General features: G+C 43.6%; 1 protein-coding gene across 2 annotated transcripts in view; it reads right to left on the bottom strand.

Moving 5' to 3' along the window:
* MBOAT2 (membrane bound glycerophospholipid O-acyltransferase 2) overlaps positions 1-24,849 on the bottom strand; it is a 125,184-nt gene that overhangs the window by 19,391 nt on the left and 80,944 nt on the right. The window contains exons 4-7 of one of the 2 annotated variants that reach the window (XM_084826683.1): positions 18,759-18,854; positions 15,579-15,634; positions 14,503-14,557; positions 13,648-13,831 (exon numbers count right to left, since the gene is read on the bottom strand). In XM_084826683.1, the coding sequence (XP_084682809.1) occupies positions 13,648-13,831; positions 14,503-14,557; positions 15,579-15,634; positions 18,759-18,854 (391 nt within the window). The remainder of the gene's footprint in view (positions 1-13,647; positions 13,832-14,502; positions 14,558-15,578; positions 15,635-18,758; positions 18,855-24,849) is intronic. The other variant, XM_084826684.1, reaches the window with a different exon arrangement.

The following is a 24,849-nucleotide window of genomic DNA, read 5'->3' as shown; positions in this document are numbered from 1 at the left end:
GAGGGGTTGACAGCACATATAGTTTAAGGGTAGTATCCAACTGTACACTAGCGCCAATGATGTACTAGCGTAACCAACACTTGTGCAATGTAACTAGCACTCACTAGGGCAATGGGAAAAAGATGCGATTTGCCACCAAAATTGGTGGGATTACATTTGGATACCACCTTAAGAGTTCTGTTGCTGATTTTCCATTCACGGTTTAAACCAAACCACCTATTACTCTACTGAATGCCAATTCTCTGGGATCTTTGCACACCTGGATAAATATTGTAATTTTGCTAACCTACAAGGCTTTTCAATATTTCTCCAGCACACCTACCAACAAATGAACAGTACAAGCCTATACATGTCTACTCAAAAATAAATCCCACTGACTTCAATTGGGCTTACTCCCAAGCATACAGAGGATGACAACTTAAACACCTTTAGTGTAGCTAGCTATTTTGTAAGTCCTCATCTACTCCAAAGCTCCTTGACATATATTAAGACTACTGTTGGAGTGCTACCTTCAACAGACCATTATACATTCTTTATATTTTCAAGGGCTATTTTAAAAGACCGTGGAAGGGTAATAGTCGCTTTTTTTATTACAAATCCTACTACCTGAACCACGTCTAACATTACAGAAGAAAAAAAAAGATACCAGTGCAGTATTATCATACTCTCAACTTCTCATTTCATATAGTAGGTATACTATTGCCTCTTCTAGAAAGTTACCTAGCCACTGATGGAAGAGAAAACTGTAGCATGTTCTTTACTGTTCGGCAGTGTTCCTTATGCTTTGCGATTTCACCTCCTTTTCCAACCTGTATTCCTTCCACTGCTCTCTGTTCCCAGTTCCCCTGTTTATCAATTGCTAAGAGAAAGAACAGCAAAATGCTTAATTGAGTCCCTTTCTTTCACCCGAGCAAGAGGCAGCAGGCTGCCAGAGATCCAGATTTTAACAAACTTCATTTGGCTCAGGTTTATTAAAGCCATCAATTCACAAACTGCTTAATCTATCACTATTCCTACTATGTTTCACAACAAATATTGCTTCAAGAAAGTAACTGCGGCAGGGCAAATATGACTTAGATGATCAATAATGTTAAGTCTGCTCTCTGGAAAGCACACAGACATCTTGTAAAGTCTAATGTTCACTCCCTGAGGGTGCTAGGGGAAAACTGTCCCTAAATCCATCCTACAAGATTTTATTTAAATTCATTATGTTGTACCACTGAAGTCCTAAGTGCTGAAATGCTGTTGGCTATATCAATGATGAGGGTATTTCTTTTTAAAAACTATTAACTAATTTTGCCATATCCAGCCAGAAACACTTTCATAAAGCACTATGTTAGCTAAATATTAAATCCCATTTCCCTACTTTTTAAGGATAATTATTAATTTATATTTATTAATATAATTGATGATTAATAAAATATGCCTGTTTTGGTCCATTTTAAATCACATTTACAATTGTTTACAGGTTCTAAATTACAATTTCTAACTTTTTTTTTTTTTTTGGTTTCAAGCATTTTTAGAAAGCTGCTATAAGCCCTACAGTCTTCCACCTGGATTCAAACTCTAGGTTGTTCATTCCCCAACAACCCAGAGTTCTGCATTCAGACATCATGTGAACAACCCAGTGACACGGTGTCCTTGGCTTGTTTATCATAGCAGAATCGGATGTGCGTGAAGGAACCACCACGCATGCACGCTCCCACCGTATTTTCAACAACCCACAGTTTGTTAACCAAGGGTTGTTGCCACTGTGCAAACCAGGTCACTATCTTCACATCTAAAGTCTCTGCCCCTAGGCCGTGGTCTGAAGACACATGGTACAGCAACCCTGCTGAAGCAATTATACTATACCATACCAACTCTCCACTTTGCCACACTAGCTCTGCATAACTGTACGCTATAAAATATTGTTTTATAGAATTACTAGGTATAGAAATTATTAAATTAGTACTTATATCTGATGCATAAAATTCAACATCCTACTGAAATCAATGGAAAGATAGTGACTGATCTCAATAAATTTGGAATCATGACCTAAGTGATTAAAAGTTTATTTTAAGACAGCCGTTAGAGTGAGTTCATTTTGATGCTTGCTTGGCAGCTTCACCAACTATAGTTAGTGCAGTAAAGCTTTCTGACTGAAATAAAGCTTATGACATATGGGACTGGTGCACATCAAGTTATGCATACACTGGAGGCAATTAACTGGGGGGAGGGGGGTCAACAGCTAAAAATATTTCTAAGAAGCCAGAAGCAAGGGGGATTTGTTCCACAGGAACATGGGAATATAAGGGTAGCTTATAGCTATAAGAAAAACAAACTTACGAAGATAGATATTAATTTCAGACAGTTGACACCACTTTGAGCACCAACAAATGATAGCTTGTAAAAAGGCATAATAGGAGGGAGATATGAAATAAATCACTAGAGAATGTTGACTAGATTCAGTTAACATGCAGTTAGCACAGTAGAAACTGTTATATTAAGCTCATATCATGCGCCTAATAAAGTTAACAGAAGAAGGGGCTGTCATTAATTTTATGATACAGAAATGAAATTCAAACAAGAAAGGAAGCTTATTAGATTAGGCAGAACATAGTTCTTTCATCTAGAGCTTCACATTTGCTGATCCTCATTACCTGTGAAAGTTAAACTTAATCTAATGTTGCATTATTCTTTTGTTTTTCAATTCATTATGAGAATCCAGCCAAAAAAAAAATGCTCTTAAATAAGCATTTCAGCAAGATGACAAGGCAGAAGTGCAACTCTTAATGTAAGAAAGCAAGTTGAAGTAGCAACTTGATACAACAAATGCAGGGAAAAGAAAGAATTACACCGTTTACATTATTTCTCAAGAAGCACACAATATTCACTGGTGTAATAAAATGCAGCCAGATTTCTCTAACACCAGTTGGGAAGTGTAAAGTATCAATTCAAGAGCATACTCAGGTTCTCTTAAAAGTAATGTCAGAAAGATAACATAGCATAAATAACAAAACAAAAATGTCAAGCATATGAGCAATACAAGAAAGCTTACCTGTGGATGACTGATTAGTTGATATTTTGAAGATAGTGTTAATAGATTCTCACTTATAAACCAACCTTGTGCTTGTCAGTGTCAGGGTGGGAACTGAGCCAATAGAACCCCAGAGCAGTTCTGATTCGGAGGAGGATCAGCAAACCGTGGGAGAGGAGCCAGCTCATCCCTCACAGGCACAGCAGCTGGCAGAGATTCCTCCTGCCAGCATTCCTGGGATAGATAGTGACCCTGGCAGGGAGAGAGTGCGGGAGGGTGGCTTGCTAGACTCTCCACGCAGACGCAGGGAGCGATGAGCGATGGAGGGCGCGGAAAGGAGGCGTAGCTAGGGATGGCAGAGAATTCCGCCACGGATCTTGGAGAGGCCGAATGCCAGTGCATTCGGCACCCTGAAATCTGGCGGAACAGCCTGCCACCCCCCCCCGCGGATCCCCCCCGGGACAAGACTTACCTGGGGCGGATCTTCCGGGCGGCGGCTCCAGCAGCGGCAGCTGGTCTTCCGACCAGCTGCCCCCGCCGCCATTTGCAGTCTGGAGGTGTTTTGTTTTTGTTTTTTTTACAAGATGTGATAGGCTACGTAAAGACTTACGTAGCCTATCACGTCTGGCTTTTTAAAAAAAAGCGTACGCAAATGGCGGTGGCTACAGCCACCGCCATTTGCGTTCCTTATTTTTGCCCGTCTTAGTCTACGTAAATATTTACGTAGACTAAGACGGCAAAAATAAGGGGAACGCAAAAATAAGGAATGCAAATGGCGGCGGCCATAGCCGCCGCCATTTGCATATGCATGTTTGTTTGTTTGTTTGTTTTAAGCCAGACGTGATAGGCTACATAAAGGCTTACATAGCCTATCACGGCTGACTACAGGGACGCAAACGGCGGCTTCTATGGCCACCGCCATTGGCGTCCCTGCTAGCCAGCAGCTGGATGTCCGGCTGCTGGCAGAGCCGGCCGGCGGCTCTGCGGAATCCCCGCAGAGCGGAGCCAGCTGGCCAGGATTCCGGGGGGAGAGATGGAGCGCCTCCCCCCCAGCGGAACCCGGCGGAGCCAGGTAAGGGGACTTTCGTACATCCCTAGGCGTAGCACCCATTTGGCGCGCAAGCAATGGCCGCGTCCCATGGACCCAAGAGAAAGAGGGAGGCTCTCTCCCTAGCCCATAAGTTCAGGGTCTTCAAGTAATTCTCCTTCAAACGGGGACCAACTGCCTACCCGGAGCATAGGCTACTCTGCTGTTCATTGCTTAGTCGCTGGTGATTAGCATCTGAAAGAGTCATTAAGTTGTAAAAGGATTAATGCCTTGAAAAGAATCCTTTCGTCTGTGTCTTGAGTTGGCTATTGGAACGTACTGAAAGAAGCCGCTAGGGAGCTCCTGACAGCTTGGTCTCTGTTCCTCTTTTTTTTCCTCTCTCTTCTCCTAATGCCGAATGGAAGGTGCCAGGGACCCGGCGGTGCAAGCTCTGGTGCAAGAGAACCAGATTCTCCGTGATCAAGTGGCTCAACTGACGACTGCCGTACAGAATCTACAAGCTGCGGTTCAACCCCCACCACCTCCAATTCCCCCCCGCCGCAAATGCCCAGTGGCTTTGCCAGAGAAGTTTTCTGGGGAGAAAGGACTTTTTCAGATTTTCCGGGCCCAATCGGAGCTGTACATGTGCCTTCGACCTGAGGATTTCCTGACGGAACAGATTCATGTGGGCTTCATCATTAACCTATTTTCAGGCGTGGCAGCTAAATGGGCTTCGGGACTTCTTCTCGCTAATGACCCCCTGCTCGGGGACTATCAAGGTTTCATGACAGCGATGGCCAGATTTTTCAGTGACCCCCTGCGCATGCAGACGGCTTCTCGGGAGATTCGCCGCCTCAGGCAGGGCAAGGACTCAGTTTCCAGCTATGCAACAACTTTTCGCTTGCTGATGCAGGATTTACAGTGGAATGATGCCGCGCTGGTGGCTCAGTTTTTCGATGGTTTGAATAACGAGATCTTGGATGAGTTGGCGTGCACGCCTAGCCCACCTACTTTGGAGGACCTCATCCAGACCTGCCTCCAGATAGATAGTCGGCTGGAGGGGTGCCGGCAGACCCAACAGGGTGCCGGGGGCCGAGATTTCCCTCCTCCCATTCCCCCCTGTTTCCTGCCCCCTCCCACACCCCACACCCCTGCAGTGGGGGCGGAGGAGACCCCGATGCAGCTGGGAGCTACCCAAGCCCCACTGTCACCGGAGGAACTAAAGCAGCGGCGCACTGAGCGCCGATGCTTTCGGTGTGGAAAGCTGGGACATTTCGCCAAAACCTGCCGCGCTAGACCCACAGCTCCTCTGCCTCCCCCTCCTCTCCTTCCTTCTCCTCCTCCTCCTCCTCGCCCCCAGGCCTGACTAGGCTGCCCCCCAAGCCTGTTGGAGGTCTCCAGTGTGGGGGTCGGTTCCACACCCGGTGGGTGCCTTCCGCAACCCCCCAACCCTCCCATCTGCTATTGCATGTTCACCTCTGCTCCTCCCAGTGGGGTGGGGTGGAGGCCCTGGCTTTAGTGGACTCGGGGGCTACGACCAGTTTCATGGATGAAACCTTCGCCCTGTTCCATAAGATTCCTACCCTGCCTCTTCCTGCCCCCTTGGCAGTGGAGACCATCGATGGGTGGCCTCTTTCGTCAAGCATGGTGATCCGGATTACAGCTCTGCTCACTCTGCGCGCCCAGTCCCAAGTTGAGCAGATTCAGTTTCACTTGGCCAAGGTTCCCCAATACCCAGTCATGCTGGGTGTTTCCTGGCTCTCTAAGCATAATCCTCAGATTTCTTGGGACCTTCAGCAAGTGGAGTTTGCGTCTCCCTACTGCCGGGAGTATTGCCTCCCGATCGAGGCGCCAGTCCCAGTCCAGGCCTTAATCCTTTCCTCCCCCTCCTCGTCTGCTTCTGGCAGTTCTTCAGCTACGTGATCCTCCCAGAGAAGTATGCAGCTTTTCAGGATGTTTTCGATAAGAAGGAGGCCAACCAGCTCCCCACCACCACCACCCATTTGACTGTGCCATTAACCTCATTCCGGGGGCGACCATCCCCGCTGGCTGACTGTATTCAATGTCGGAGCTGGAACTTCGAGCTCTGCGGGAGTTTTTGGACACAAACCTCAGACATGACTTCATTTGCCCTTCCTCCTCCCCCGCCTGCGCCCCTACCATCTTTGTGACCAAGAAATCTGGAGAACTCCGCCTGGTGCACAACTACAGAGCCCTCAATTCTGTCTCGATCCCTGACAAGTACCCCCTCCCCCTGATCCCTGAGCTGCTGGAGCGCCTGCGGTGAGCCAATATTTTCACAAAGTTGGACCTGCGTGGCGCCTACAATCTGATTCACATCCAGGAGGGGGATGAGTGGAAGACCTGTTTCGGCACCCGGTACGGAGCGTATGAATACCTAGTGATGCCGTTTGGGCTCGCCTGCGCCCCCCCCCCCCACGTTTTCGCGTTTTATGAATGCCATCTTCCGGGACTATTTGGACTCTTTCCTCACTGTGTATCTCAATGATTTACTTATATTTTTTGAGGACCCCCAACGCCCATCAGCACCATGTCTCTGCCGTCCTCCAGCGCCTCCGTGAGAACCATCTGTATGCCAAGCTGGAGAAATGTGCGTTTGACCTAACCTCTTCGGACTATCTTGGCTACATTATCTCAGCTGACGGTATCAGGATGGATCCTGCAAAGGTCCTACCCTCTCCTGGCAGGCTCCATCCACCAAGAATGGATGGCTAACCTCTCCTGGCAGGCTCCATCCACCAAGAAGGACTTGCAACGTTTTCTGGGGTTTGTTATTTCTATAGAAAGTTCCTGCCCAGCTTTGCTCGGCTGACATCTCCTCTCACAGACCTCCTTAAGGACAGGAAATCTCCTTTTCATTGGACGGCATCTGCCCAACAGGCTTTCGAGGAACTTAAGAAGCTTTTTAGTTCTGAGCCGATCCTGTTACATCCCGACCCGAGGAAGCCTTTGTGGTGCAAACTGATGCCTCTGACTTTGCGGTGGGGGCGGTGCTTTTTCAGCCAGATCGGGCGGGCGGCAGGTTGCAACCCTGACCCTACCACTCCAGGAAGCTGAACATGTCTGAGAGGAAATATACCATCTGGGAGAAGGAACTGTTGGCCATCAAGTCCGCTTTGGAGACCTGGCGTCATCTGCTGGAGGGGGTACAGCACCCAGTTGAAGTTAGAACCGACCGTCGCAACCTGGAACATCTTCAGACAGCCCGTGCCTTAAACCAGAGGCAGATTAGGTGGTCGCTTTTTTTCCCCCGGTTCCACCTTAAGGTTTGCCATGTGAAGGCCTCTGACAACCTACAAGCAGATGCTCTTTCTCGTAAGCCGGACCTTCAGCCAGGGGGTGAGGGAAATCCCCCCCCTCTGATTCTTCCCCCCCAGAGCCTGGCGGCAGCTGCAGTGCCTCACTCTTGGGAGGAGCACCTTCACTCTGAACAGGCTCAGGATGCTTTTTGTTTGCACAAAAGTGGAGGAATTGTGGCTAGCCTCTGCCCCCCCCCCACTCTACCCCCTTCTCTTTGCGAGGTGGCCTGCTTTACCATTCCGGTCAGGTCTATGTGCCTTCTAGACCCCTCCGCGAGAGGGTCCTCCATCAGTGCCATGACTCCCCCACCGCTGAGCATTTTGGCTTCGCCAAGACCCTGCATGGAGTGATGCAAGATTTTTGGTGGCCTCATTTGTGTTGGGACGTCAAGACCTATGTTGCCTCCTGCCCAACCTGCCAGCAGGCGAAGGCCCCCTCCGGGAAGCCCACAGGCTTGCTTCACCCCCTGCCTACCCCCTCAGGACCTTGGAAACTGCTCTCCCTTTACTTCATCACTGACTTGACTCCCTCACACCGTAAGACCACCATTCTGGTGGTGGGGGATTTGTTTTCCAAGATGGCCCATTTCATCCCCTGCTCTGGGTTGCCCACAGCCAGGGACACGGCGGAGCTATTTTTGGCGCATGTTTTCCGGCTCCACGGATGGTCCGAGGGTCTCATTTTGGATAGGGGGGCCCAATTCACTGCCCATTTCTGGAGGGAGCTACTTGGGCTTCTCCATGTGACGCTCCGTCTTTCCTCCACCCACCCACCATCCACAGACAGATGGTCAGACCGAGCGCACCAATGTGACTCTGGAACAATATTTGCACTGTTCTGTCAATTACCAGCAAGATGACTGGTTTTCCTTGCTGCCTCTTGCAGAATATGCTTATAACAATGTCTGCCATGCTTCCACCTACCAAACTCTTATTTTTTGCCAATTTTGGTTACCACCCCAAGGCTTTCCCGTCCACCTTAGCTCCCTCTTCGGTTCCAGCAGCCCATGACCTTTTAGAGGAGTTGCGAGCGGTACACCACCTCTTCCGGGACTCCCTCAAGCAAGCCAAGACAGCCTACAAGGCCTCTGCAGACTGGCGGTGCCAGCCGGGTCTGTCTCTGCAACTGGGGGACTGGGTTTGGTTGTCCACCCAATACCTCCCCTCTCACTCGCCCGCAAGGAAGCTTGTGCCTCGCCTCACGGGGCCTTTCCAGATTACGGCCCAGATTAACCCTGCTGCTTTTCGCCTGGTTCTCCCCCCCTCCATGAAGATCCATCCTGTTTTTCATCGGTCCTTGCTGTCCCCCCTGGTTTCTGGCAACCCTCATCGCTCGGTCGGTTCCCCCCACCCTGCCACCAGTGCTGGTGGAGGGGGAGTTTGAGGTCACGGAGATTCTGGACTCCTGCCTTTCTCGCGGCCGCCTGCAATATCTAGTGGACTGGAAGGGGTACGGGCCAGATGAGCGAACCTGGGAACTCATGGAAAATGTGCATGCTCTGTTGCTGCTGAGGCGCTTCCACCAGCTGTACCCCCACAAACCCAGGACCCCAGGGGAGGAGCACAAGGGGGGGCCTCATGGGAGCAGGGATGATGTCAGGGTGGAAACTAAACTGATAGAACCCCAGAGCAGTTCTGATTCTGAGGAGGATCAGCAATCCGTGGGAGAGGAACCAGCTCTTCCCTCACAGGCACAGCAGCTGGCAGAGATTCCTCCTGCCAGCATTCCTGAGATAGATAGTGACCCTGGCAGTGAGAGAGTGCGGGAGAGGGGCTTGCTAGACACTCAACACAGACAGCGACGAGCAATGGAGGGCGCGGAAAGGAGGCGTAGCGCCCATTTGGCGCGCAAGCAACGGCCGCGTCCCGTGGACCCAAGGGAAAGAGGGAGGATCTCTCCCTAGCCCATAAGTTCAGGGTCTTCAAGTAATTCTCCTTCAAATGGGGAAGCATTTCCCCATTCCCCGGAGCATAGGCTACTCTGCTGTTCATTGCTTAGTCGCTGGTGATTAGCATCTGAAAGAGTCATTAAGTTGTAAAAGGATTAAAGCCTTGAAAAGAATCCTTTCGTCTGTGTCTTGAGTTGGCTACTGGAGTGTACTGAAAGAGGCCGCTAGGGCGCTCCTGAAAGTCAGACACTTGAGAGCTTTCTAGCAAGTTTATATAGTAAAGGCGTAAGACCATCTTTTTGTCAGCTATATGTGTATAACAGGAATAGAGAATAATTTCTAATTTGTGGGAAGGTGGGGGTTGGAGATGAACTCCTGATGTTCAGAAATCCCTTACCTATTATGAGTTGAACTCATAATGCCTGGCACCATACTTTCATAAATTTGCCAAGATGTGATGTGGGGGAGGGAGGCAGAAACAGCTTCATTCTGGCAGATATGAATTCTGGGAAATGTCATTTGTTAATGTTTATACATAGATCAAGAGAAATTCAGAAGTTCTCAGAGTTAAGCAAATGGCTGCTTCTTCTAAGTAGTTACTCATTCTGGACTGAAGATTTCTGAGCATGTTCAGAGCCTGTACTGCAGACTATGAGAAATATAGTTCTTTATTCCTCCTCATTCAAGCAAACTAAGAATGGCTACAGTCCTCAGACTTGCCCTGGACAATGGAAGGTTTGAGCACGAGCAGTAGCCTTCACTGCAAACTTTATTCTTGCAAGCCTTCTTTACTGCTGTTCGCCCTACTCCCATGTAACTTCCAAGTTTGGGAACATGTAAGAAAAGAACGAGGAAGACTTTCAGATGAGACAAACCTTTTTGGCCTTTTCAAACCTCAAAAAGCCTGGTCCATTCTGAATCAAGAAACAGGGCAAAATCCATCCACTAGTCTATATAAGCATATACACCAGCTATTTAGCGCACTTTTATGTTTTAAACAAAGTTTCCTTTCAGTCTCTACCATTTTCCATATGTTCTGTATATGGACCATACCATCTGTGTTTTTAAATTCAAGTGTCAAGTAGTTACATTCTTAATGTGTGCATTTGCTGTCCTGACAAGGGAACAGAAAGACAAGCTCCAACTGTAGGCAAAAAAGCGCAAGACTGAAACTTTACATTACGTAAAACAGCAGACCCATCTCTTCCTCCATTCTCTAAAAGGCAACTTTCCCCAATCTGCCACCCTCCAAATGTGTTGTGCTACAACTCCCATTGACCCCAGCCAGCACAGCCCTCCTGGCTTGGGATGATGGGAGCTGTGGTCCAACACGTCTGGAAGGCAAAAGGTTGGGAAGGCTGTTATAAGGTTTAGTAATGCAAAACATGTAATATGGGGTCACACAAATTTGCCCACACCCTTATCTGTTGCCGCAGGAATGGGGAAATTTGCATCGCAGTGATGTTATATCATGCATTTTGCAGTACTAACCATTATCAGGACAGAGAAGGAGAAGAACACGGCAAACTCATGTTTTAAAAAGAGGGAAACTGTTTCCATGCCTTGATCAATCAACTGATATAGCCAATAAAGAAGCAAATGGCATATTGGTAAAAACAAAAAACAAAAAAAACCCCATCATATTAGTAGAGTCATTCCTTTATGTTTTATCACAAAAACCCTTTGGATTTATAGGGGGAAATGAAATTCTACAGAGCACAGCATTCAAGCTTCAACTAATCTGGAGAGTAAGCCAGCTACACGGTTCTCATCTTATTTTAAAAAGCCACACATAAAGTGACAACACTAAGTGTTAGTGCTTTAAGGCTGAAATACTATGCACACTTAATGGGGAGTAAGCTCCATTGAACACAGTGGGAGTCACGTCTCAGTAAATATTACAGGATTGCTCTGCAGGTCTGTTAGGTGGATAGTCCATAGTTTTGAAAATCAGAATTTTGTTGTTTATTCTTCATCTCTTAGTAATGTCTGATTGTAAGAGATGTGTGTACACAGCACAGTAGGTCAGTACTACTGATAATGCTGAAGCTTGCAATTATCTGGTTCGAAATATTTTGTCCAGCTTATAATGCTTGGATATATTATGAATAGTGTCCTTCTCTGAGATCTTCTCTGGCTCAGAAAGTAACATGAGATTCTGCACATTCCCAATAAGCATTCTGGCTAACCAAGCTGTTTTTTTGGGTGAATGCGCAAAAGTACATTCACCAGGGAGAACCTTTTATTGAACAGCTAAGCAAATCATACAGAAATGGAGGGGGGGGGATGTTTCACTGCTCTATAAAATTATTACATGGATCTACAGTCATCTTTCTCTGAACCAAAATAAAATGTAGATTTGATTTCCAATGAAAGGAACATTAAGGCTGCAACTGTATGCACACTTGCCTGGGAGTAAGCCCCATTGAAGATAATGAGACTTACTTTGGAGTAAATATGTATAGGGTTGCTTTTTAAGACTGGGAACAGCGATGTAAGGTTGAAGATCTTGCCTTTCATAAAGCTACAATGTGTTGCATGTTATCCTCCTATTTGTTTTCTTTTACTTAAGAGAATTATAAATCACCTTTCAAACTACAGAATTTCCTCAAGGCAGCAGAAACTTAGGGTTAGATCCAACCACCACAAGCGCCTGCATCAGAAGGGGACAAGGAAAAGCGCATTGCATGGGTAGAACTCTGCCCATGATTCTTTGGATCCAAGCCATCGTACTGTAATATTTCAGGTTCTTACATAAAACAAATAATACGTAGTTTTTCTATTCATTCTTGTTCTTCACCTTCTACCCCACTCCAAAAAGCAACTCATTTGTACTTGATGCACCAAAAAAGAACATTAAGTATTTCCTCTGAAGGGATATTTACCTGCTTCCAAATCTATTAATAATTGCTTCATATAGATAAACATTTCATTATTTATTATTACTTAATATAAAAGGACAGTTATCTAGTGTTATGATTTGTTATACATTTTGTACTATGGTTAAATGCCATAGCTTGAAATGAAGACTGAGTTAAAAGTGCATTTGATAAGGCCTCAAACCTCTGTAAATGGTAGTGTATGAGGGCTTGACTGGTAACAGAGGCCTTGGTTATATAGTTGCTAAAGAGGCCCAGCATCTTTGGCAGTTAGGAGCACTATTATTTATACTGATCAGAGGCATTAGATGGGACTAAGCTGACTGGTGTTCACATTAAAATAACTTATATTGGTCCTTGGGAAAGACCCATGGAAGAAGAGGGGGGGCTGCAAGTTGGCCACATGTTAGTGGCCAAAGGCTGTAGTCAACAGAGAATAAATAGGCAAGATACAGCACTGTCAGGACTCAGTCAAGGAGCTGGAACTGGATAGAGAAGGCCCCAAGATACCACGACAGAAGGCTGAAGGAAGAAAAAAGAACAGGCAGAAGAAAAGGGAAAGCTGAAAAGAATAAAGCTTGTCTTGGGAAGAAGACTCAAAGCCCTAAGAGAGCCTGGAAGGAGAAAGACCAGAAAACAGTAGCTGGTGACAGAGACTTTCAAAAGGGTTGTGCTAAAGGAAGCAGCAAGCAGGCAGCTGGGAATCTAATGCCAGAGTCTTCAGTGTGGTGATCCTAACCCAGGTGAATTCTTCTCTTCAGAACAAAGTCCTTATTGAGGCTGAACATCCATCAGGCCAGAGGAGATGGAGAATAAGGGCTGGACCCGAGAGAAGACTTCAGTCCAGAAACTAACGCTGTTCTGTGAATGCTGGCTGGGGTGGAGGCTACCAAGATAGAGGACACACCCTTGATTTAAAAATGTGGTTAATTAAAAGCTGACTTCTATATTCCTTAGTAACTAAACCAAGTACACACAAGGCAGAACATCTGAATTATCAGCTCTCAATACATTATCCTGCAATCTTTAAATTAATCCCATGTGTACACATTAATACCTGTAATAAAGCTATTCTCTTGGTTCTTGTTTAAGGTCTCAGTTGTGGGTCAATCGCACATCTAAGATATATTAGCCAGGCTACTACCAAAATAAATAATGAAATCAAGGTGTTTATTTTAAGGAATTTAAATCGTAGATTTTTTTTAAAAAGGAAATGAAGTATATTTATTGTATATTGACAATCTTGGTGGCCCTGGGTGGGACTATAGAAATACCAATCCCAGGCCTTTCGCAGTCCAGAAGGTCCAGAAGTGAGCATCTATGGAGAATATCTACCTTTTAGATAAAACATAGTATGTTCTTTTTGGAGATAGAACTGTACCATTCATAAATATCATCATTCATGGTCCAGATACAGCTTGAGTGTTATGCCTGTAAAAAAAAAAGTAATGCAAACCAGGCTTTTCATGCAATGATAATAGAACAGCAGCACTGCAAAAGTTATAGGTCTTACATTTGGAGAGGGATCTGTTTGTTCATATTTTATCTCTTCTTTCCCATTTGCTTCAGACTGTGTCAGTTGGTATGATCTGCCTTCAATGAAAGTAATATAGTCTTTATAAGAGCATAATGGGCCTGCCAGGATACCCATGAAATTACAGTTGTAACTTAAATACTCCAGTAGACTTGGCATGCGTCTGTAATTCAAAGACAAGCAACTGGTGAGATTTTACTTAAGTTTTAAAAGAGAACTCTACTATAAGAATAATACTAATACCACACAGTGATTATATTCTAGCGTAAATTGAATGTCTAACTGACATTACTGCTTCATTTTTAACTGTAGTGAGAGAGAAAGGTAAGAGGTCTGGGATTCAAAAATCCTTGTGCTCACCGGTTGTCTGCATGAAGCCTATATGTCGGCTGCCAAGCTACCAGCACTTGTCCACAAATCAATGTGGGCTTAAAGGATGCCGTTCACAATATGGTGGTACAAGGGTTTGACTAAGAGGTCTAATTTCTTGTTTAGGGGTAAAAAAAACCAAGATGCAAGTGAAATTCATCAATACTCCACAAGAAATGTGCCTAAATAAAATTAGGGACTGGGAGCCACTAACAATATCAAATGCACAATGAGTTGTATGTGTCTTAACAGCACACCATATCTAAAGTTATTTGCTTAAATTATATTTATACCCTAATGATAGGTTTGACCAAAATTCCAAGATGGCTTTAATTCTATTATACACAAATGGGTGGAAAGCAACTCAATTTAAGGGTTCTCCTCATCTCTGTCTCCTGCTAACAGAGTGCAGATGGAACCTAAGGGACCACGTGGCAGTTTACACTGAAACAGAGAAAAGCTTACCTCACAGCTAAGCATCGCTGTGATGGCGTCAGTTCTTCTGCCTTTCGAAACATTCCTGTGGATGGGGGAAAGACATAGAGTAAAGCACATTGGGCTGGTTCTGATGTAATGCTAAATCACAGTTCTGAGAACAAGCTGCAGCAGGCCTTGGGCTCAGATACTTCCCCCTCCTCTTCAGGCATGGTTGTGAAGAGGAAAAATCACAGCTTTCCATGTCATCCAAACCAAGACAAACTGTGGCTTAACCTTAACTATGGTTAATTGAAATACGCCAACTTCAAACCATCATTTACAAATCTGGCTTGTTTCAACTAACCATAATTAAGATTAACCATATATTACAGTTTGGATGCCACATCAAACTGTGATTAATCTAAAACTCCCCAGAGAAGGAGAGGGTTACACATGAGGCTGATGTCTGCCAAAGCTTATTCTCATAACAGTAAACCATGGTTTGGCATTGCATCTTAATATAGACATTAGTTCCCTATTAATTTGCAAATTAATCAGGTATGTTTCCTGGTCTCACAATATCCTCCTTTTTAAAGCCTTGCTTTCTAAACTGATCAGGCATGACAACTATAGTTTAGCATATCTAGACTGCTGGAATCTTTACAACTTCAGGTTCCACAAGATTGGCACATACAAAAATTTTATAAAAATACTGCTTCGGTTTTGCTTACCTGTTCAACAAGGCACAGAACAGCAAAACTAAAGCAGTATTCTGTCCATTAAGTCATCACAATTAATCTGTTTTGTTAATACGACTCAGCTATCCTATACTTCATGGGTTCAATTTGACTTTATAAGCAGGGATCCGTCACCTATCCTGAATGATTCTCAGGGTATGGACAGAGAACAAAGAATAACCTTCAATGATTGTTCAGACTCTCATATATGTTAGCTACCTCATAATGTTCTACACATAGACAGGTAAACATATCTGTACAATTCCTCCTCCCCAATTCCTTTTAAATGACTAGTAAAAATAAATATGACCACGTATGTTTCGGACTACAAGGGAAGGCATTAAACATGGAGGATTTGGGGCACCCTCCCCCAGCCCCAAATCTTACCATCATGAATTTCATATGCCAAGCTTGTAATTTTCTGTGTAATTATCATCATTGGGCTGTAACAAAGTGAAAGTAAAAGAAAACACTTCAAAGCAAGGAAATCACATCACATTCATAAAAATACTGCTTTCCTATGGGAAGAAGAGATTGAATGTGATAGGGTATTTCGCTGCCACTAATTTCTGTTGCCACTAGAAGAACTTTTCATAGATTGACTCAGGGGACTCTGTAAGAAAAGGAAGACAGTAGTGTTGTCACTGACATGAAACCAACTATCTATTTTTACAATGTTATATTAAGCCTGCCCAGGAATTCAGATCAATGTCATAGGCCTTATTCTCTGTTACCATCCTGAGATAGTTGACAAGTATGCTTGACAGATCTCCTGACTGAAACCTATCGGACTCCCACTTTGTGGAGAAATTTAAAGACACTGATAAGATGTTAATGTGTAACACCTAGTGTAATTGCTTTCAGTTTTAACATGTAACATCTTTTTAACCTTGATGCTGTTAGCCATTTGTTTTGTTTAAACAATGTTGTTTTGTTTAAACATTTGTTTAAAATATTGGTTATATTATATGTTCTTTAGTACTGTTTTTAGAAATTGGCCATTGTGCTTGTACTTGTTTGAATATATTGTATGGTTTTATGATTATGCTACATGCTTATTTCTAGGCACATCTGGTACAAGAGTGGGATATAAACTATTACTACTACTACTACTACTATTAGCAAATTCAGAACTTCAAGCTTCAGTCTGTTTCAGTGGGAAAGCAATCAACAAAAACTTTAATTGATTAAGCAGTGGGGGACAATTTTAAATAGGCAAAGAGATGTTTCTGGAGGGCATATTAGTTCTGACATATTTCTATAATAGAGAATGATAAAGTAATAAATATGGCCTTTTCTTCTAACCAGCTGTGGATAAGAAATGGCAAGTTGTGTACTAAATTGCGGTATAGTGACTAGATTAAATCCACACTATGCAAATCAACTGGGCCAGTCACTCACTCGCTCACTTTGAGCCTAACTCACTTCATAGGGTTTGCTGCACGTACTGAAGTAGGGAGACTCTGGAGGCAGGGTGGGATAAAAATGTAATAAAATAAATGGCTCCTAAGAGACTGTTCAGAATATAAGCAGCCTTGAGCTCACATGCTCTCTCCTCCCACAACAGGAAGTGATTAGAAGCTTTAGTTTGCCTCTTCATTTAAACTGGTAAACAAGGTTTTATGATAAACCAGGATCAAACTGTGATTTCCAATCCGGGTTTGTGAACAAAATTTGAGTTTCGGCAAAATGGCAAACTATGGTTTGCCACAAACCAGGAATGGACGCTTCCAATCTCTTTTCCTCATACACAGAAGGGGAAACAGAAGGAGGGCACACATGAGTTCAAGGTTCATGCATGCTTGCTCTCATTACATCTGAACAGCCTCATGCTGTTCATATTTATGTGTTTATTTACGTACATATGCTCTAAAGCCAAGTTGCATGATTCCTCATGACAGTCACACACACATCCCCCAACACATACAGGTGTTTTAGAGATCTGGGGGAAGAGACTGAAACCTGAAAAATGCCAAGTCTAGCAACTGTTTTTGTAAAGGCACTCCCAAAATCTCCAAAGGCAAATAGATACCATTGTTTACCAGGGAGAGGTAACAGAAAAATCAGGATTGTCCCTGGTAAACAGGGACCACTGAAACACAGAATGGTGTTGTTTCGGCTTGTCAAACCCATTCATTCAACCACGTATTTGTTCCATAAATATTAGAATATAGCTGACTTTGAAAAATTGAACTTATTTTAAAAGCAATAAAAAGTAATTAGTGTCTCTGTGCAACCAGCCTGTAGGGAGTATATTAGTTCTCCAGCATCATAGTGAAGACATTGTTTGCTCCTCTTAAGACACATGGGTAATGATAATAGCAAAGAAAGCAATATAACAAATATTCATCAGTCCCCAGGAGAATGCCATCCCCTGAATACACAATTCAGAGCTGAAAAATAAAAACACATTTTCACAATATAAATCACTCCATCTACTGGTAAATGGTGGTCCTGTGCTACAAAGCATGGCAGTCAGACATGGCAACCAACAAACAAAGCAGGGGTGTCTGCGTAGTCAGTATACCTCCCCAGGTATGGAGAAAATTAATTTGTAAACACAGAGACATTTTTTTTAAAAACCTATCTCGAGGAGGGCTGTGAAGCTATCCCAGAGGAACACCGTGTTAGAAACAGATAAAATATTCAAGATGAGGTGGGTGCCCCCTCCCCCAACTGCCATCACAGCACTGCCTCAAGGAGAGGAGAAAGAAGACAAAGGAGCATGTCAGATAAATTGCTTGAAAAGAGCAGCATGACAAGAGCAGGTGAGAACATACATTTAAACTGTTGATTAGCTTGTGAGAAGTACAAAGGTTAGCTACAACAAAGGCAGTTTGGGAATGTTTTTTTATTTCACATCACTGCAGGTACATTGTTTAAAGTGGAGAGGTGGCTTCCATGTTTTGCCTCGCTGGGGGCAAAACAGAAGTTTTTCATCAGGAAAATGGTACGGGGGTGGGGTGGGGGGGTGGAATCAGCAGTCCTGATCTGAATTCTCTCTCCCCTCCTCCTGCTGATACTATGCATTTTTTAAAAGCTGTAGGAAATCCTTTTCACAGATCTCCATGCCAAAACTAGTTGCATTCTGAAAGGAGCTATGAAGCACCTAGGGAAACCCCTCCAGCCCTATAGCTGAATTCAAATTTAGAGAAGCTCTCAGGGGCCACATTCCAGTGGTGGATGGGGTCAAAGCAAAGAGGGTGGAGCCAAAGGCAAAAGGGATGGAACAAAGAATACAAAAATCCCAACATATTGTAGCTTGAAGCTCTTACTGGCAGTAACTAAGCCTTAGGAGGGGCATTTGAACCTTTTAGAATGGGGGAAAACAGGCTTGCCCAAATAAGACTCCCAATATAAGCCACGCCTGAAGAGGATTACTTGACATTCTTCTCCCATAACAGATAAACAGGTAAGGATCTATCGAGGTCACCGAATGTGATTAAAGAATTTCTGAATTATGCAGACATTTACACAGTTCTAGGAAATGTATATTTAACTCTGTATTTATCTCCAGTATATAATCTCCACAAAAATAATTGGGGTACAGGAAAGGTTTATTCTTACCCAGAAAAATCAGCAGAATATTGCCCATAGTCAAAGATATAGACTCTAGAAATTTGGCACACTGTGAGGTATCCCAACGCAAAAACAAAACAATATCTGAAAGAGAATAAAAAATCATTAAATTACCTATCCCACAGTCCAACAGACTGATACAAACTTGAATGAATTGTTTTTAATTTTTTTAAGTCTTGCATGGCCTGGGACCCTTCATAGAATCATGGGGTTAGAAGTGGCCTACAAGACCATCAAGTCCAATCCCCCCCCCCTTATATGTCTTGAGCCACATAAATCTACTCACTGCTGTCCTATCAATTGCCCCTGCCATCTACTTCTTTTATGTGAGTGGTTTGGGCAGTGGTGGTCAGGCATCGGGGTTTTTCAGCAATAGTCTCAATAATTTGGGACCACTTCTCAAAAGAGTAATAACATTGCTCTCTTTCCCAAACCTTCCTGTTTAGTCCATTTCTTTTAAAATGAGGATTTAAGTTTTCTGTGGCCGCTTTGTCTAATATGTGATTTTACTGTGATGTGGGGTTTTGGGGGGGCTTTTTAAAAATTTAAGCCACTTTGCAGGGAAGCAATATAAAAATGTTGAAATAAATAAAAAATCAAAGTAAACCATGCCAGTTCTCTTCACTATTTTTCTATACATTACAAAGCCTGCACACATCTACATTATTATCCTGTTTTTATATTTTATAGGTACTATGCATGGGTTAGATCAATAGATGCACAGGCCCAAAGCTCTATTTGCGCAGTGGGGTTTTCCCACTGCAGCAGCCCTAAGCTCCCTGTAAAGCTACTCCTCAGTGCCACAGGGGCCCTGTGGAATGGCATGGAATGTGGAAATTGCAGGGACAGGAGCTACCCTGTGTTATCTGAAGTACCTTCTGCACACTAAGGACCCTCCATATCTTAACCTATGGTCTTATTTCCAAATAAGTAGTTTTAGGATTACGACTGTACAGCCCAATTGCTTAATTTACAGTCCTTAACTGAGAAACAGGATGAGATGGCTAGATAGATATGATGCAATGAATATGGACTCGAGCACGCTCCGGGAGAGAGCGCAGGGCAGGAAGGCCTGGCGTACTATGGTCCATGGGGTCACGAAGAGTCGAACACGACTGAATAACAACAAATTGAGAAATAAGCCCCAGTAGGCCTTACTTCCAAGTAAACGTACATCAATTCAAGCTGCACATTTGATATTGTTATAAAACAAAACAACACATAAAAGTGTTACAGATATATTAATCATAGCTAATTAAAAGAAGCTTCTTCGTGAACTTTAATTCCATTTAACATCCTCCAGTAGTAAATAAAAAGGAGTCCTTATTGTTCTGAAGCTACTAATTTCTTTTTGTCTTTTTTTTTAAACACAAGTAGAGATAGTTAGTTTTACATTACAGCAATATCCTTTAATGTTTGTAACCATCCATACTCTTGTGGTTGTTGTACAAGCAGTCATAATAAACCACTTAATTTTTCATAGCCTCCCTTCTCCTCTGAGCATTTTAAACATTTCCCACTGAAATATCTGTATACATTTTGTAACATTTATATGATGTTATGATACTGTGCCAACAGTTGATGTCATTTCCCACAGGTATTTCAATATTTTGGACTGCATAGACTATCCTTCAGCCTTTTCAAGTCTGCTCCACTTCCCCAGTGGCACCGCCAGAGGGGGGGAGTAGCCCACAATCCAGCCAGACTCTCCACCCCACTGCTATGGTCACTATTCATGGCGGGCAAGGAGGATACCCAACTGGAACTCTAGCAAATCCCCTTTGGTTGAGGCAACTCAGCAATAAATTAATCAGAGAAAATCTGCCCCCTTTCCAACCATCCAACAGACAAACCCACTCATGCTCTCAAAACATGCTGGCCACACAGGAACAGCAGCCATGCTGCTCAAACTTAAGTAGCCAGGTGAGCTCCAGATATCATTAATAGTAGGGTTGCAAGGTTTAGAGTCTATATGATACTGTGAGCATGGGCAGCAGTGTCTAGAAATGCTAGGAACTACATATGCCATGGTTTCCAGCAGAGAGACAACGCCAAGCCTAATCATGACAATACCTACCATACTACACCTGCTGCTCCTATTAATACTGATGCCTGGAGCTCTCCCCATTTCCCCTTACCTCAGTATGTTGGGGAAAGGGAAACAAGTTATCTCCTGAGGAACAGTAGTGAGGCCTCTAGTTTCCATGTGTTTCTGCTGACATCATCAAGAGTTCAATGGGGCCTGTTTTGAAATCAAGTTTAGGTCACCCAGAAGGCACCATGCAAATTAAAGCAACTGAAATAGGCCCTTTCTGAATACTTCACCCATCAATATTTTAGGTGTCTGCTACTACTTAAAAAAACAATGTCATACATACTATGTGTTTACTATGGCTCCTTATACTGTAAGTTCTTCTGATTTAAATCTTCAATTATCCTGAGAAGAATTTTAAATAGCAAAACACACTTTGTGCAAAACTAACTACAAGCTATAATTAGGTTGCAACATCTTTCTTTAATGAAACTCTGCAATTATCTTAGCAGGGAAAGAAGCTCATGATATGAGTGAAACAATTGTCACTGTTCATTCATAGCAAATTAACACTATCCACAGTGCAAAGCTGGTAGTACTACCATTTTTGCAAGTAAGCACATTAACCACATAACATATTATTTTCTTACAATATGGCTGTTTTATGACCATGTAACATGTGACCTCCATTGTTCAAGTAAGTATATTCACATCTTTATGTGGCACTTTATAATGACAGAATAGGACAGGCCCAGAAGAGAAAGGGATTCTTTAGGACAGGCCCAGAAGAGAAAGCAACAGAACAAAACTAGTCACCTACAGCTCTCAGCTAAAACCACTCCAATGTATCACCAGTGCCCTATAGCCCACCCTGGACAATTATACTTCTGTCAGGGGCCTCAGGTTGGTAGACCTATCCTTGCATACAGACATTCCCCACCCCCACAAATCTAAATGGTTACTCACCAGCAACAAAGAATCACATAACAGAATGACAAGACAAATCAAGGGACTATGCCCTTGCCCAGCAAAAATCCAAATTCTAACTACATCCCCATATTTACTGGGACAAAACTATTTAGAGGTTATGACAAACCCCAGATATTCTGATTAGCTCAACAATGCCTCCTAGAGCATCTGTTAAGCTGGCACCATGCTGGGACACCTGAATAGGCTTATTTCACATTTTTGTTCTCCAATAAGCTTTTTGGTATAATAGGCTAACTTGTTCAAACTGGCCAGCTCTTTTGTAATTCAAGTGCAGGGTTGTTAAGAAGCGTTCAGCTGCTAGGTGATTTTCTGATTTTCAGGCTAGACCACTGATATCAGAAATGAAAGATACCACATTATTTAACAAGAATCAATCCCCGCTAAGAGGCTGGCTTTTACAAGTCAGATTTCCGTAAAAGTAAGAGTTGCTCATTCCTCATGAGCCTTCCATATAACATCTAATCAGAGATGAATATGCTCTCTCTCAGACCATCCTCTCTGCAATGAACTCTTCATACACTGTGGAACCCAAGACTCTACTCAAGTAGGTAACATGTAACTAGCTAAGTTAGACTGAGTGTTTGATGGGGGTGCGCACACGCATGTGTGTATGTGTGTATGTGAGTGAGACAGGGATTGTTTCCTTCCCTGGTTTTTTCACTTTTTTTCCTTCTCCGAATAAAATCCTTTTTATATTTGGACATTTGGCTATGCTGCATTCAAAAGGAATTTCTCACTAAAAACTCTCCCCCATGGGAAGGATCACACAGTTACACATCTACTGCCTGTGTTCTCAGGGCTTGAACACCATTTTGTTAAGTTCCGTGTTTCTAACCTTTGCTCAAGGAAATCCAAAGCACCTTTGTTTTTTATTTTTTTCTAGAGCTGGACTGAAGGGGGAAGGATTTAGAACTCCCAAACCAGCAGGACAGACAAGGATGTTTCAGGAGGTTTATCCTGACTGGTGGCTGGCTACCTATCAGTAATTCTGTTTGGGGGAAACCCTTGTAAAGAAGGGGATCCACCAGTAGGGAAAGCTGTCCCCGCTCTCAGTCTGTAGCAGGGGTGTACAAAGAAAAAAACAACATTTTGGAACTCACTTCAGTAAGGATGCCATTTTGTTTTAGAAAAGACCCAATTTGTTTCAGATGAGCCTTCCTTTCGTTTTCCCCAATAACTATAATGGGACAATTAATAAACTGCTTAACATTATTATTATTTGGCAGAATTTGATGAAATTTGCAGAACCTTCTGAGTAAATCAATCCTGACATATAGTAGAAAGAACCTTTATAGTTGATTGGAAGGAGATAACTGATCTTGCCACCTCTGTCTTTCCTCCTAGAAAATGTGTAGTGTAAATGAATCATGGTACACCATTTTGGTTTTTTTAGTGACTGCTCTGCCAAGGACATGAGTTGCCCACCATCAAAATTCATAATATGCTGCATAATCTTTTTTTTAAACTGACACTACTCTCATTTTGCATCACTAACAGTTCCATGGAACAGGCTTTTTTTGTTTTGTGTTTACATTTGTTGACTGAGTAATTACAGCAGTAATTTGGGAGCAATCCTATGGCCACTAGTCAGCAGCTAGATGGCCATAGGATACGTCGGTTTCTCGGAACCAACCTCAGAGCCCACGCTTCGAGGTCGGTTCCCTGAGAACCAACCTTCCCCCTCTCCCACGCTGCCTCGCAGGCAGCTCAGAACGGCCCCATGCTCAGAAGCGGAGCGTGGAGCGGTGAAAACGGGGCATTCCAGGGGGCGTTTCAGGGCAGGGAAGGCAAAAATGCCGGTACGACACATCCTAAGTATTGTCAGGCAGCTGCTTCCCCCGCTCTGCCTTCCCGCAGCTAGACAGCTGAAATCAGCTGTCTGGCCGCAAATGCACAGTGGCTGAAGCACGGAGGGGACGATCCCCTCTGCACTTCTCCTGCCCTGCATTGGATAGGTGGTCGCCTCCGAGTTCAGAGGCAGCCGCCTATCCCAGTTGGATTGCACCCTTAGTGTATTTGAGGCCAGGGTGGTGGTGGTGTGTGTTTGCTACTACAAAATATAGGCTAAATGTGCTCCACCTCTGCAAATTTCCATCATTTTCCAATCACTTCTTCCCTGGCAAAATTTACAAAGGAAAACATATGTACCGGTGTAGGAACAAAATACTACACAATTGCTTTTCTTCATCTTACTTTAACCTTTAGATTTGCATTACCACAGTTCTTTTATGTGCAATTAATTTATACTAGCTTCTTTTCATCAGTTAAACTTTGCATGCCAATTCAGCTTAAATATTTATTGTGAAATACTTTGAGCAACATAAAAATGTAGTGCTATTGTCAGGCAGTACTTTAATAAATACTGGGAGATTGTTCAGTGTTCACTTACATTAGGCCAAGTGTTCTGAATGACACTAGTGATTTTTCAGAGTCTTTAACATTCTTGGCAAGTGCAATGTGGATAATTCTGGATGTGTGCGGGCTTTATTGCTAGTGGGTAGTCATCATATTTTTAGTACTTGTAAGAACTAAAGTGAGAAAGGCAGAGAGAGAAGAGGCTGTGGATCCACCAGATCTACAGGCCTCTGAGCTCCCATCCCCACCCCCAGCAAGGTAAGATGGGCTCTGCGGCCTGTGTAACGCTCAAAGCAGTTTGGGAGAAACTGGAGGTGAAAAAGTCGCTGTTGTTCCTCCTGCCCTGCTTGGCTCTTGCTGGCAGAGCTTAGGATGGATGTCTAGCGAGCGTTGATCCAATAGGATTGCGCCCATAATAACCTGGCTTGTTCCAAACCTGGTAATTACAGTTTTCCAGTCTGGATGAAACAGGAAAGTATAACAAGAGCTTTCATGCTTACACCATGAAAGGAGGAGTGAAGGGGCTATATAGATGGGCAAAAGGCTCATTCATATCTCAGCTTATTAAGCCAAGATATGATCATCTGGATACAGTCATTTCAAGTTTTCTCTTCGATGATGAAGACTAGAACTGCCTTTTATTTAAAATCAAAGATTTTTTTTTTTTCAACTTTGGTGAGAGATGCTAGACACATACTCAAA

This window comes from Heloderma suspectum, chromosome 1, assembly GCF_057233095.1.
Source record: "Heloderma suspectum isolate Gila_16-S chromosome 1, 16-S_ref, whole genome shotgun sequence".
NCBI classification, from domain to species: domain Eukaryota; kingdom Metazoa; phylum Chordata; class Lepidosauria; order Squamata; family Helodermatidae; genus Heloderma; species Heloderma suspectum.
This window is presented reverse-complemented; position numbering and strand designations above follow the sequence as displayed.